Genomic DNA, 16,210 nt, shown 5'->3' on the forward strand with positions numbered 1-16,210 from the left:
ATATCAAACATGTAGTAGGCACCTTCCTCATAACCTGTTTAAAGATGAAGAAGTTGAGGTTCAAAGAATAAAATAATTTGCCTAAGGTGATATAACTAATTGTTGTTAAAGTCTAAATTGTGAATTTTCCTTCCATACTAGTACTTCAAAGGTTATGCATGAAATACATTGAAAAGCAGAAGAGAGTATGGGGCATCTGAGTGGTTCAGTCAGTTAAGCGTCTGACTTCAACTCAGGTTGTGTGATCTCACAGTTCGTGGGTTCGAGCCTCATGTTGGCTGACAGCTCAGAGCCTGGAGCCTGTATCTGATTTCTGTGTCTCCTTCTCTCTCTCTGTCCCTCTCCTTCTCTCTCTCTCTCAAAAAGAAATAACATTAAAAAATTAAAAAAACAAAGCAAATAGAAGAGAGTACATATGTATGCCTGAGAGGTCGGTTGGCATATGTGATCTTAAACATAAATATCGTTTACTGCTCCCTAACAAAATGATGATAGCCTTGCTTTTTAAATGGCTGTTATTTTTTAAACTCAAACTTTGAGTTAAATTGTCTTTTTAAGAAGATGGATGACACATTATCTCAGTATGAGAAAAATGGCACACTGTGCCTTATTTTGTGAATAACTGACCCAGTTTATAAAACTGTGGTCCAAACCATTCTTATGTAAGAATCTGAATTTTCCTGCTTATAGTACATTAGCCAACAGCAGTCGATCTTTCTCTACGTTTGGATTCTGATTGACCCAACTGTTAACAACTTGCTCTACAGTTACATAGCTTTAGAAGTAGTTTGTAATTCTGTGTTATAGTTAAACTTTATTTAAGTAGCCTTTTTGTTGTTGTTACATGCCTAAGGCAAATAAGTATTAGTTATGTGCTTTATAGAAACCACACTTCCTTTTTCAAGAGGTTGGGACATCGGGTAAGAAAGAACAAGAATGTATAGCAGAATCTTGTGGTATTTGAGAGTATAGTAGTAAAGACAGAAATAAAGAGTGCTTTCTGATCATTGATGCAGAAGGTGAGTGGTTCCCAGTCTGATACATAAAGCAAAACTGAAGTGATTTGTACAAGGTCCTTTTTTTATTTTCATAGAGAAGTAGGATAGTGGTGCTATAATTTAAAAGGATGCATTGGATAGTTGACTGTCTTGCAAGTTTCCAGAAGTCTCCAAAGTGATCTATTTAGAGAATATTTTGATGAAAAACTAGTTAAAGTTGTGGTATAATAACAGGGAAAATTTGATCATGGGGAAATTCTTCATAATTTTAATTTATATGTCAGATATATTAACTTTTGCTGTTTTTAATTTATTCAAATAGCTATGAAAATATTTACAAGTTAATCTGTGTAAAAATGATGGGTTTGTTTCCCCCCTCCAATTTTTATCACCTTTATCTGAATGATCTGGTTTTTGTTCCTTTCTTCTTCTTCTTTTTTTTTTTTAAGAGCATGGGTGTGAGTGTCAAGTGTGGAAGGGTGAGGAAAGACAGAGAAAGGAAGAATCTTTTTTTTTTTTTTTTTATGTTTATTTATTTTGAGAGAGAGAATCCCAAGCAGGCTCTGTGCTGTCAGCACAGAGCCCATTGCAGGACTCATACCCATGACTGTGAGATCATGACCTGAGCTAAAATCAAGAGTCAGACACTCAACCAACTGAGCCACCCAGGCACCTCTGAACAGATCCTTTCATTTGTTGTTAGATTCTTTCTTGAACAATTTGCTTTAAAAAAAACAATCTTCTTCATTTTATAGATGATAGTATTTCTGCTGCAAGTACCTCTGATGTTCAAGATCGCCTCTCAGCTCTTGAGTTACGAGTTCAACAACAAGAAGATGAAATCACAGTGCTAAAGGCAGCTTTGGCTGATGTTTTGAGGCGGCTTGCAATTTCTGAAGATCATGTAGCCTCAGTGAAAAAATCAGTTCCAAGTAAAGGTAATTGTTTATTAAAGTAGGAAAAGTCTTGCTCTTTGCAACTTTCTTTGCAGTAATATATAAAACTTACGTGTTTTATTAGTGACATTAAAATTGAGACTATAAAATGACCGGTTTCTTTTTGGATTAGTGGTAACTATAGTTTGTTTTTCAGTTCTTTTTTTTTTTTATTCCCAAGAAATTCTGAAAGTTTACTATTTATTATTTTAAGTGGGAATATTTTTGTAATACCACTGATTGTACATACAGGCTTTTATGTCATAGTATTTGTGTGAATTTAGTATTTTCCAACTAGATAACAAATTTACTGAGGGCAGGAATTGAATCTTCTTTTTATGTCTCCCATAGTAATTAGCATTGTATCTTGAACATAGTAGGTATGCACCTATGAACTTTTTTAGTTAGTCCTCTTACTGTTACAGAAATGATAAGTCATAGTTTAAAAGGCCTTACTCTAAGCATTCTATGGTCATTAGAGAATCCTGAAGAATTTAAGCTCTGAAACTTATTACCAATCCCAGTACCATGTTAATTTTAATTTCTAGATAGTAAGGGTTTTCATAGGCTGAGAGAAACAGTCGTTAGAATGCTATTATTCTGAGTTTAGAGCAAATAGTGTGTGGCCTTTCCCTTCCTCCATCCACCCAGAAAGAATTTTAAATTATTTTATGTTAATCAAGCAATTGAACCTGTTATTTCGTATATCTTAAGGGTTTTTTTTGTAGAGTAGATGGACATAGGCATAATTATCCCCCATTTTGGCAATGGGCAAAGTGAGGATATTTATGAATTTAGTTTCTGAATGTTGAATTTGAAGTATAAGTGGTATGGAGGTAGACACATAGCTGAATTATAGGTCTAGTGTTCATGCTCATCTTGGCTAGCAGGATGAATTTGGGAATATTCAGCTTATGGGTAATAGTTGAAGCCATAGAAAAAGGATGTAAAATGAGAATAAGGCTCAGGATAGTTCTTTTGGGAGCTCTAGTATTTCAGCAAAGAAAGAGTGATTCGTGTTGCTGGATGCTACAAAGAGGTTGAATAAAACAAAGACTGAGAGGTGACTCTTGGATTTGGCATTTATGAAATTACGAGAAACCTCCACAAGCAATTGTAGTGGAGTGATAGGATTGCAAATCAAATCACAGTATTTAGGGAAGCAGCTTGGTTGAGGAGAATTGTGGAATATAGCCACTCTTCAAACAGTAGGCCTGAAAGGGAAGAAAGATGGCAGTAGCTACAGGAAGATGCTAAGTTGAAGTCCAGCTTTAATTTAATTTTTATTTTTTAAGATGTTATAGACTTGAGGATAAAGATAAGTTGAGGACAAAAGACAGTAGGGACGAAGATGATGATAATGGGAACATGAGTGGGGGTTGGTAATTGAGGAGGCAGGCTTCCTGAAGAAGGAAGAATTGTAGAGGAGGTAAGAAACTATTGGTCTTAGAAGACTCCTTCTGAGATAGACTGGGAAGAGCTAGAAGTATGTGGGAGTCACTAAATACAGTTGTCAGGGCTGGAACTTTGATTCCTTACCATTTTTTCCTCAGGAGACAGTGATGCTCTTTAAGAAGGTAAGGCGGTTCCTGCTGGTGAATAAAGGGGGAGTTGGAATGACTAGAAAATAAGAGACCATAGACATGCAAAGGTGCTGAGTCACCTTGAGAGCATTGAGGTGGTGCATTCTGACTGATTTTGTGGTTCCCATTCTTTCTAAAGTTATTTTTAATTTTTATTATTGAAGCATATAGTTGACATACAGTGTCATATTAGTTTCAAGTGTACAATATCATAATTCAACAAATCTGTTTAGTCAGTGCTCTCCATGATAGTCCCCATCTGTCACCATACATTATTACAGTATTAATGACTATATTCCCTTCCCTGTGCTGTACTTTTAATAAATGAATGAATGGGTAAAGAAGATGTGGTATATTTTATATACACACACACACACACACACACACACACACACACACACACACACTATGATTCCCATTCTTATACTTCTACCCTTAAACACTCTAGGCCTACATAGTTAATAGTGGAGAGTTAGACAGTAGCTGGATTAATCTGCTCCATTAGTGGTTAGTAAGCTAAATGTGTCAGTGATGGGATAAGGGACTGGGAAGTTTAGCAAAAGACTTCATAGAAACCGTTTTGGCTAATAATGTTAGATTGCAATCCTTACATTTTTCTGAGAACCAGCTTTGAGGACTGCCAAAATCAAGCCAGGGAAAAGCTTTATTTGGTTATAAATTAATTTTCATAAGAGGATTCTGGAGTTGTCAGAGTTGAATGAGGAGCCAGATCAGTTAGTATGTGTGGGCTTTACGGGGAAGATGAACTTGGTGTAGAGAAAGAACATGCTTACCATCTATAATTGACATATAACCTCAGCTTCTGACTGTATAAGTATTTTAAATTCTGAAAGAGAAAATGATACAGTGTTTGGTTATTTATCCACAATATTTTTGAAAGCTAATTTTAGGGGTGCCTGGGTGGCTCAGTTGGTTAAGTGTCCAACTTCAGCTCAGATCATGATCTCATGGTTTGTGGGTTTGAGCCCCACATGCTCTGTGCTGACAGCTCACAGCCTAGAGTCTACTTCAGATTCTGTGTCTCCCCCTCTCTGCTCTTCTCTTGCTCGCGCACTCGCACACGCTCTCTCTCTCTCTCTCTCTCTCAAAAATAGGTAAATGTTAAAAAGATTTTTTTAAAAAAGAGTTTATTTTAAATACTTCATATTATTTAAAAACATTGAGAATTTTGTTATGCTAAAACAACAGTATGTTGTAATTTTGTGTTGAGAAAAATTTAAACTTTTTTTTCTGATTTTTTATTTCTTAAAAAGTAAAATATATTTATAGAGAAATTTAATGACTGCTTTTTAAAAATTTGATAGACAGTGTTATGATACATCAGTTACTTAGCACTTGCCTGTTCCAGTGTCATAAAATAGAAATACAATTAAATAGCTGTAGTTTCTGTTTTCCGGGGACACGCTTTCTGTAAGTTACTCTTTACAGTCTTTGTTTAGTTGTCTTTAGTCATAATTCCTTTTGTCTCTGAAGTGAATTTAGGATCAGTTTTATTTAAGGCTCTTTAGTGAAGACTTAACCCAGTTCTGGAGTTACAGAGCCACCTGAAGCTGCTACATTGGAACTTTTTCCCCCACGTACTACCAACTCTTAATTTTTAATTCTTACTAATTAGATAGGGAGCTCCTTTCCATTAATTGTACTTCATAAGCTTACTGTGACTGCTATTTTTACAATGTGCCAACCTGGATACATTCTGAAATGGGATCCACTAGAGATTTTTTTTTTTTTTTTACTTTAAAAAAAATGTTTATTTTTGAGAGAGAGAGTGTGAGTGGGGGAGGGACAGAGAGAGGGAGACACAGAATCCAAAGCAGGCTCCAGTCTCTGAGCTGTCAGCACAGACCCTGATGCAAGGTTCGAACCCACAAGCCGGGATCATGACCTGAGCTGAAGTCAGCACTCAACTGACTAAGCCATCCAGGCACCTCACTCGTGACTATTCTTTTTTTAATTTTTTTTATTTTTGAGAATGAGAAAGACAGCGTGAGCAGGGGAGGGTCAGAGAGAGAAGGAGACACAGAGTCTGAAGCAGGCTCCAGGCTCTGAGCTAGCTGTCAGCACAGAGCCCGCCGTGGGGCTTGAACCCACGAACCGTGAGATCATGACCTGAGCCGAAGTTGGACGCTTAACTGACTGAGCCACCCAGGCGCCCGTCGTGATTATTGTTTAAGTTACTTAGATACAGGCTTCAAAATGCTGTCTATAAAATAGATTAATGGGGGAGTTGATTAACAATTTAGGGAGCTAGTAATTTAGAGATGAGCATAATTCATTGTTAAAAATTAATTACTCTTTCCTTCTATTTAAAAAAATTTGTTTTTTTTAATTTATTTCTGAGATCATGATCTAAGCTGAAGTTGGACGCTTACGACTGAGCCACCCAGGTGCCCTAACTCTGGTTCCTTTCAGTGGAAAAATTTGACCAGTTTTTGTTTGCCAGTATTGATACTTAGAGAAATATATATTTAAAGTTTTTAAATGTATTATTGGAAATTCTGAATAGCTCTATCTTTGAGTTTATAATATACAATAGAAATAATTGTAAAAATAGTAGGTGATTCTTCATTATTGATATTTGTATATAGCCTAATAAAAATCAGATGTCAGTTTTGATATTAAATAGGATTAATATGAATATTTGTAATGATCATTTTAAGCAAAGTGAAGTTTTTCATAAAATACTCTTAAAAAATAAAATTATTTTCTGGGGATTTTGTATATTTTTTTTAATTTTTTTTTTTTTTTTTTTTCTAGGAGAGAGACAGACAGCGGGAGCAGGGGAGGGTCAGAGAGAGAGGGAGTCACAGACTGAAACAGGCTCCAGGCTCTGAGCTGGCAGTCAGCACAGAGCCCGATGCGGGGCCTGAACCCACGAACCGCGAGATCATGACCTAAGCGAAAGTCGGACGTTTAACCGACTAAGCCACCCAGGTGCCCCTTTTTAAGTTTTTTTTAACGTTTGTTTATTTTTGAGAGAAAGAGAGAGACCGAGCATGAGCAGCGGAGGGACAGAGAAGGGGAGACACCAAATCCAGAGCAGGCTCCAGGCTCTGAGCTGTCAGCATAGACCTGATGTGGGGCTCAAACTCACGAACCATGAGATAGTGACCTGAGCTAAAGCCAGATGCTTAACCACCTAAGTGCTTCTTGTATATTTTTTCTTTATTGAAAAGGTAATTTCTCATACTGTGCAAAATTTTATCTTCTATGTGAATTTTGTTTTAGTCCTCTGTGAAATTAGAATTTATTGTATTCACTTTTACATAAATTACTGACAGGAGAATGATCACTTTTTAGAGTGATCATCTTTTTTAGAGGATTTTTCTTTAGAAGTAAGGCTAATCCCCTGTTGGATAAATAAGTGTTAAAGCTTTTTATGAAGCTGTGGTTAAAAGTGTAGGTCAACTTCCTTTTTGATAAAGTCAACTAATTTTGCTAGATGGTGATGATACAAGGGGATAGATAGGGCTGTAGGTGTGACTAAAACTAAATGTTGTATATGCTGCTGGCTTAATGACATTCTACCGTGTCACTTCATAGTAATATTGTCATTCAGTAAATGCCAAAGTCAGAAGCACACCTAACTAGTCATTTCAGTATTTTTAGTTCTCTTCTTTTAGTTTCTTCTCCCTCGTGTGCCAGCGGTATTAAAAGCTAAGCCCCATTTTTTTCTTCAGTATATTATGCTCGACACTTAACTGAGGTAGAAAATTTTACCAGTAGTTTTTTAAGGTGGCCAGTCATTTAAGTTTCTCATATACCTTCTTTTCTGTTGGAGAATTTTTTCCTTTTGACGGCATATGTTCATAATATATGTAGCAGTTGCAACTGAGTTCCTGCCAAAAGGGAAAAAAAAATTACCTGTACTTTGGAACAAACGGGAAGGCCCAGGGAACACTTTGGCAGTATTAGCTGCCAGGAAGACAAATTATGCCACAGCTGGTGCCTGGAAAACCCATTAAGACCTCTCAGGGTGACCAAATGAATGTAATTTGAGAATACAGTCCAGTGGCATTATGTGAAGACAAGCTGTTAGTATACAGTGGTATATAAGCAAAGGAGTCAAATTTATCTAAAGATGGAAATCAGTCATTTTACACCACGAAACTGCTTGTAAACCAAAAGTAAGTAGCAAGCGTTGCAGATGCCACTTGAGAAATGAGAGAGCCCAGAGGCAGAATTAAAATGTAGAGAGTGTCAGTTTTCTTTAAAAAAAAAAAAAATCCTAATTTGTAGAATCTGGGATAATGTATAGGCAACAGGTCTGTATCATTGCCTCTTACTCCAGATAACATTTGGGAAAAGATAGAGATGGTCATTAAGTTGGCTGTAAATGATGGTGGTGAGTAAATTACACTAATCTGGTTGGAGAGTGTGAATTTCTCTGGTGGGCCCTTGGGCTAAAGTGACTGGTGATTGTGGTAGGAGATGGAAGTGTTCTATTATTTGACAGTAGATTAAAGACTTCTAAGATACACTTTGCATATAGAAGTATATGAGTGGATGTTGCCTCAGACCAGGCAGCAATTACTGTTTCCAGAAATTCAGAGTTCCATTTCTATATGAAGGTCAAACCTATCTTTGGTGATTTCAACTCAAAATACACATTAAAAAAAATCAGTGGCCATTAGGAGTTGAAAAGACTGAAATATACCTTTGTGTGAGACAAAAGGAATGGAGGTTGAAAATATGAAGAGAGGGGAAGAAGAGGTCTGTAGTTGGAGCTGTGGGGCATATAATAGAGAATCTGAGATAAATAAAAGATTTTGAGTATCACCTAGAGTTCTATGTGAACCACCTTTATCCTTCTGAGAAAAAAAATTCCCATCTTAATGTTTGTTTATTTATTTTGAGAGAGAGAGTATCCCAAACAGGCTCTTCATTGTCAGCACAGAGCCCAACAAGGGTCTCAGATCCATGGACTGTTAGATCATGACCTCAATGGAAATCAAGAGTCAGACATTTAACCAACTGAGCCACCCAGGTGCCCACTATATTTTTCCATCTTTTTTTTTTTTTTTTTTCTTTTTAGTGTTTGTTTATTTTTGAGAGAGAGAGAGAGAGAGACAGACAGACAGAACACGAGCAGGGGAGGGGCAGAGAGAGAGGGAGAGACAGAATCTGAAGCAGGCTCCAGTCTCTGAGCTGTCAGCAACAGAGCCTGATGCGGAGCTCCAGCCCATGAAACGCGAGATCATGACCTGAGCCAAAGTCTGGCACTTAACCAACTGAGCCACCCAGGCACCCCTGTTTTTCCATCTTTAAGGCTCAAACTATTTCCTGAAAATATTTCCATTTCTTTGTCTCTTCTTGGAATCATTTAAGAAGTTTTTTGTATGTCTGCTTTGGTATGTATATTTGATGTTCCTGCTAGATTATAAACTAATTGAAGGCAGGGACAGTTTGTTACTAACATAGCTAGCCTTGGGATGACTCAGTAAATACTTGTTAAATTGAATGTGGGAAGAGGAAAGTTTTAGAAGCAGGAAGTTGTGGTTTAAAAAAACTGGTTTAGAAAGGAGGGTTGGGATAGATCCAAGAATAAGAGGATATTATGGATGAGGGTAGCCAGGATTTTAGATTTTGAGATTTTGAATATTCAACAGTTTCTAGTGATAACTTTACTCTCTGAGTCTAGAGTATAGTGAAATTCATTAGTATTTAGGAACTGTCAGGCTAAGTTATCAGAAAGGTCCAATGCTTGGGTTTGTCATCAGGGAATATAAACCATATGGTTAGTATTCTTATGTCATCGTAAAGTATAAAAATAATTGTTGGCCTTCAGCTGGCATTATGATGGTTTCTACTGTGATTAAAACTAAATACCTTCCTGGTTTATAGACTTTTAGCCTAAATTTCTCTTTATTTTAGCCAGGTTGCTGCTCAGAAATAGCTACTACTTTTACTTTTGTAAAAAAGAAGAGGTTGCTATTGCTTCCAGTCCTGTAGGCTAATCTCTGAGATCACAGCTCTGACTTTATAGTGCCCAAGCCCTATAGGGGAGGGATGTGTGTGTGTGTGTGTGTATATGCGCGCACACACACACACACACACCACTAATGGTGCATTCCAGTCAGGGATTTGTGTCACTTCAGTAATCATTTTTATGTTCCATTCTTCCAGGTAAGTTCCTAATATTCTGAATTTCAAATCATACACTTTAGACTTCTCAACCAAAACACAGGCATTCACCCACAGTTCCTTTTTGTTTTCTGCCTCTGCTTTACTTAATGCATTGCCACTACCTTGGGAGATCATTCACTCTTCCATCCACATGCTAAGGATTCCCAGTACTGAGAACTATTTCAAATTAAACTGTAGGATTGAAAGCGACCATGAAAACCTTCCTTTGACCTTTTCTTGCTTTTTATTTATTTATTTCTATTATTTTTAACGTGTGTTTGTTTTTGAGAGAACAAAAGCAGTGGAAGGGCAGAGAGAGAGAGAGCGGGAAACAATCTGAAGCAGGCTCTATACTGATAGCAGAAAACCCGATGCAGAGCTTAAACCCACAAACTGTGAGATCATGACCTAAGCCAAAGTCGGATGCTTAACATCCTGAGCCACCCAGGTACCCCTCTTGCTATCATATTAGTATCTGAGGCCCTCAATGGTTTAGTACTATTATCTGCTTAGAATTTCCTTTCACCCTACTCTCTCTGATAAATATCTGTGTGTTATCCTGGCACTGCTTATTTACTGCTCCTTCTGCCGGTATTCAAATGTTGATTTCACTGCCTACTGCAATAGAACCTTGAGCCTGTTAATAATCTCTCCAGTTTCTTCATCAGTAAAATTGGGATGATAATAATAAATCCCTTTCAGGATTATGGGTAAGATTAAAGGATATTCCACTTGTAAAATACCTAGGACAGTGCCTAGGTCCTGGTAAGCACTTGATAATTAATATTACTCCACACCATTTACTGTGTTGACAGTGTATGTTTCCTTCATCTTTTCAGTGAATGAGGCACTGTTTTAGGTGCTGGAGATTAAAGAAATAAAAAACATGGACTTTGCCCCCAAAGGACCTCAGGTAAACTGAGAAGACAGATAGGTCAGTATTATAAAATTATAGGTAATTGTTATTAAAAGGGTAAATTTTAGGGTGCTGTAGGAGCACCTAAAATAAATACTTAACTCAAACTGGAGTTGAAGGTTCCTTGCAGGACGTGACATCAGCACTTATCCACCTCTATGATTTTAATAGCCACTTATTAGTACCCAAATTGTTCCCAGACCTAGGCTCCAGCACTTCAGAATTGTCTATCTTACTAGATTGTTCTATCCTTCACAATTCATAAATGTAAAATGTCCCCAAACTGAACTCTTAATTCTTTAACTTCTAAACATTTCTTAAAGCTGACTCCTCCCCTGCATTCATGCTCCCAGACTCTTATTTCAGATCTCCATCATCTGTGCTCGGACCACAGCCCTGAAATCTGCTCTTCACACAGCCACTAGATGATTTCCTCTAAAATATAAATTGAACTAACTCCTTTTTTTCAGGTTAAAACCTTTTAGTGGTCTCTATCCTCTGTAGATAAAGTCTCCATGATCTCACTGCTGCTTACCTCTCCCATCTGGACTGTGCTCTCTTGTTTCACATTTTCACCACACAAAGAGCTTTTTGTCTACCTCCTCTCTTCCATGCACTCATACTCACCCCATGTGCTATTATATTCTTTCTGTTTCTTTACACATATTAGAGTAAGATCCAAGTATCTTATCACCCATCTTTTACCTGGCTTAACACTTTGGTCTGCATTTCTTCTAGGAAACCTTTCTTGAGTTCTGTGTTCCTACTCCTCTTTACAGAGTTATGTGTCTTTCCTTTGGCTTGCTCATACTCTGTTCATTTCACTGTTACTGTACTTATCACCTATTTTTGTTACCAGTGTGATTCTCTTACAAGATTTTGAACTCCTTGATGCCAGTAACTGCCTTTTACTCTTTTGTAAACTCATGGATAGATGGATGATGAATATGTGTTAATTTAGGCAAGCAGGGATGACTAGCATATGCCAGAGAGGACAGTCCAGGTGCAAAAGCAAAAAGGAGTAAAAGTACTTAGTTGAGGAGATCAGAGTAAACTGAAGCATGAGGTGTGAGGTTGGGAGTGTTAAGAAATGAGCCTAGACTGGTAGATAGGGCCCCTAATGAAAAGTTTTCTTAAGCCTTGTAAGGAATTTAGTTCTTATCCAGAGGGCACTGGAGAACCATTCAAGAATTTTAAACTGAGGAGCAACAGGTTGATTTACAGAAATCCACTAATTCTGAAATCCCTGTATTTCTTGCATTTTAATATCTCTGAAATTGCAGCACATGTTTCTTACAATTGATTGTGTCTACAGTTCTGACAAGCAGCAATTCCTTCTAGGGCATTCAAGATGATGGTGCATATTACTACTGATGGCATATCAAACTCAAGGACATACAGCATGTTTTAGAAAAATGATTCTAGTGCAGTGTTGAGAATGCCTTAAGAGAAGGGTAATCTAGCAAGTAGGGAGAATAGAACTAAAACGGAGCATAATCTAGAACAGAAATTTGAGACAGTCGTGGTGAAGTTGCATTCATTTAGTCTTCAGATACTGCTCAAGTGCTTTCTGTGTGCCAAGCACCGTGTGAATCATGGGGATATATACAAGAAGCACAAAACAAGTAAGGTTTCCAGATAGAGTTACAAATAATTTTAAATGGTGGTAAGGACTGCAGAGGAAATAAAAGGGGGTTATAAGACAGTAAGGAGATTATAAAAACCTTCTTTGAGGAAGTGCTATTGAGCTGAAATTTAAAAGATGAGGATGAACCTTCCAAGTGAAGAACATTCCAAGTAGCAGAACAAATGTAAAAGCTTAGGTGTAAGAAAGGATAGGCAGGAAAAATTGAATTCAAGATTTTGGTCATATGCCAAAAAAAAACCACACACACACACACACACACACACACAAAACCAAACCCACCTTGACTATTATCTCACACCATACAAAAATAAAGTCAAAATGGATCACAGGCTTTTGCCTAAATCCGTAAGTCTTCTGTAAGAAAATACAGGGGGAAACTTTAGTGACCTTGGGTTTGGAAAGGATGTCTTAAATAACACAAACAAGTACAAATAATAAGAGAAAAAACAATTAATTGAACATCAAAATTTAAAAATCTTGTTCTTCCAAAGACTTTTGAAAATAAAAAGGCAAGCTACAAAACAGGAAAAAATAGTTGTAACACGTATCTGTCAAAGAAGTTTTATCTAAAAGACAGCCCACTTAAAAAATGGGCAAAATATATAAACATCCACGTCACCAACAAAGATATATATATGTCAGATAAGCACATAAAAATACTTTTAGACATTAAGGCATTGCAGATTAAAACCATAGTGAGATGCCACTACATGCTCAGCACGGTGGCTAAAATGGAAAAGACTGGTCATTCCAAGTATTTGCAAGATGTAGAACGACTAGAACTTTTATACAGTGCAGGTAGGAATGTAAACTGGTGCAACCACTCTGGAAAACAATTTGGCAGTTTCTTAAAAAGTTAAATATTCAGGTACCACACAACCCAGGTATTTACCTTAAGAAATGAAAGCATGCATCCCACAAAGACATACACTTATGTTCTTTGTAGCTTTATTTACAATATAAAAAACTGAAAACAACCCAAATGTCAACTGGTAAATGAATAAAAAGTATTGTGATATATACATGTAATGGGATAGTATTGGGTTATAAAAAGGAATAATCTATTGATACACTTACCAGCTCAAATGAATCTCAACATAATTGTGCTGAATTTTAAAAATCAGGCAAGAAAGATACACATTGTATGATTCCATTTATATAAAATTCTAGAAGATGTGAACTAATCTGTAGTGATAGGAAATAGAATGGTAGTTACCTGGAGTCAAAAGTTGAGAGAGGGAGAGTTGGATTATAGGACACAAGGACACTTTTGAGGTTGATGGCTATGCTCACTATGTTGATTGTGGTGATTGTTTCACAGACATATGTGTATATCAGCACTTAGTAAATTGTATACTTTATGCATTATACATTATTGTATGCCAGTGTGTCTCAATAAAAACAAGGGAAAATAAAACAAAAAGAAATTGTGTACGCGACAAAGGACTTAGTCACCTATTAGTTATTGGCTGTATGGAAATGGAGGAATCAAAGCTAATTTCCCATTTTCTGGTTTATACCATGAGTGGGTGGTAATGTCTTTTACCATTAATAAGATATATCCTTGAGTATCAATGTTCAATTGCTTTGGTGGGAGGAGGGGCACATAAGTTCATGGGGAGGTGTTCAATAGCAGTTAGATATAAAAAATTATGGGAAGAGCATGATGGTGAAAAGAGATCTGAAGAACCAAGATATAAAATCCAAGTAGGAAAAGAAGATCCAGCAAATGAGAGTAAGAAAAAATGGTCAGAGAGCTAAGACAAAATTCAGGCAAAGACAGTGTGCTAGAAACTAAGGGAATTGTTCTTTCCTGCTTACAGTCCTTGCCTGAATGGTCAGCAGTATTAGTTGCTGAAGGAAAGTTGAGCAAGATAAGGACTGTAAAGCATCCATTGAATTTAGTGACAAAGAACTGTTGTTGATCTTGGCAAGAAGAATTTCTGTGAAGTGGTTAGATGATAGATTGCAGAAGGTTGAGTTGCATTCCTACCAGAAATACACAAGGATTCCAATTTCTTCCCATTCTTTACAGCACTTGTGTTTTTTTGTTTTTGTTTTTGTTTTTGATGTAATAGCTATAGCGTAATCACACCTAATGGGAATGAGTGTGATTGATCTCCTTTTTGAAACGAGGTTTGGGGCATAGAGAGCTCAGAAAGTAGATTGCAGGGCATCTGGGTGGCTCAGTCGGTTAAGTGTCTGACTTCAGCTCAGGTCATAATCTCACAGTTTGTGAGTTTGAGCTCCACGTCAGGCTCTGTGCTGACAGTTCAGAGCCTGGAGCCTGCTTCCAATTCTGGGTCTCCCTATCTCCCTCTGACCCTCCCTCACTAGTACTCTTTGTGTGTGTGTCTCTCTCTCTCAAAAATAAACATTAAAATTTTTTTTAAAAAAGAAGTAGATTGCAGACAGTGTGTTTTATGTAGTGGTTAATGGGGGGTTTTAGTGTGTAACAAAAAGCAAAAAATTATACGCTAAACATTGCATCACAAGTAATTTGTTCTATGAGTGTTTTTGCAAAATGAGCAAACATTTCTAATAAACTTTACCTTGATAAATGAGTCATGTCCTGCAATACAAGTAGTACGTGATGCTGAACACCACATGATCACAGCTGAGCCAATGGTTCTTCTCTCTCTCTCTCTCTCTCTCTCTCTCTCACTCACTCTCACTCTCACTCTCACTCACTTAGTGTGCACTGTCTCTGTGTCTCTCTCTCTCTGCGGGGTTGTGGGTGATTGTATCACATGCTTGGTCTGAGGCTCCAGTGTTTCGCAGATATCAGTGATTTTTCAGAACATTGGAAGGTGCCCACAACTGGCACTCGTGTATTTTTTGTCACTTCAAAGCACCCATGGACAGTCCTTTGCTTTTCCATACAAGAGTAAGCTCAGCAATGCTTTGCTTCACTCTAGGCCAGGCTGCCTGCAGATATAGACCCTTTCCTCTGCTGCCTTATTGCCAGTTACATTAAATACAGTATATGACAAGAGAGTATTCATACTGTAGTGTAGTCACATCTGTGCGAGTGTATACAATGCCCCCATGCAGAAAAAGATTCCATTGAGCCAAGAGATAGCAGTGATTCCATTAGTGAAAGTCATCCTACACAATAACCCTCCTCTCTCTTGTCTCCCTCACACCAGCCATGAAGGTTTTCAAAAATAAGTGCAGGTTAATTTATTTTTCTTTATGTTTTGTATTTTCTTTATCATTTTATATTATATTACAGCATTGTAATCATTTTTATATGAATGTTTTGGCCTTGTGAAATGAATCATCTGAGTTTCCATTCTTTCTTATGGGGAAATTCGCTTTGATATGCAAGTGCTTTGGGTTACAAGCCTGTTTCCAGAATAGATTATGCTCGCAAACCAAGGTTTTACTCTATTTCGAAACCAGCTGTTGATCTCGCAAAAGCAGTGCTCAGAGGAAAATTTGTAGCTGTAAATGTCTGTGTTAAAAAAGATTTCAATTTAGTAACCTAATTTTAAAGAAATAGAAAAAGAAAAATACTAAACTAGCAGAGGGAAAGAAATAATAAAGAGAGATAAATGAAGTGGAAAACAGAAAAACAACAGAACCAATGCAACCAAAAGTTGGTTTTTTAAAAGATCAACAAGCGTGACAAGATTTTAGGTAGACTGAAAAAGAAGGAAGCTTTAAATTGCTAAAGTCAAGGCACCACTGTTGGTTAAGTGTTCGACTTCCACTCAGGTAATGATCTTATGGTCCAGTCCATGGGTTCAAGCCCCAGGTCGGGCTCTGTACTGGCAGCTCAAAGCCTGCAGCTTGCTTCAGATTCTGTGTCTCCCTTTCTCTGCCCCTCCCCCTCCCCCTAAAAAATAAATAAACATTTAAAAAAAAATTAAATTGCTAAAATCAGAAGGGCCCCTGGGCGGCTCAGTTGGTTAGGCATTCAACTCTTGCTTTCAGTTCTGGACATGATCTCACAGGTTTTTTGAGATTGAGCTCAATGT

The 16,210-nt window shown here is 37.2% G+C and overlaps 1 protein-coding gene across 5 annotated transcripts in view; it reads left to right on the plus strand.

Moving 5' to 3' along the window:
- Positions 1 to 16,210, plus strand: part of EML4 (EMAP like 4) — a 155,281-nt gene that overhangs the window by 67,521 nt on the left and 71,550 nt on the right. For all 5 annotated transcript variants that reach the window (XM_039231683.1, XM_039231681.1, XM_039231682.1 and 2 more), the window contains exon 2: positions 1,754 to 1,936. In XM_039231683.1, the coding sequence (XP_039087614.1) occupies positions 1,754 to 1,936 (183 nt within the window). The remainder of the gene's footprint in view (positions 1 to 1,753; positions 1,937 to 16,210) is intronic.

The sequence above is a fragment of the Hyaena hyaena genome, unplaced genomic scaffold (genome assembly GCF_003009895.1).
Source record: "Hyaena hyaena isolate Hyena2069 unplaced genomic scaffold, ASM300989v1 scaffold_57, whole genome shotgun sequence".
NCBI classification, from domain to species: Eukaryota; Metazoa; Chordata; class Mammalia; order Carnivora; family Hyaenidae; genus Hyaena; species Hyaena hyaena.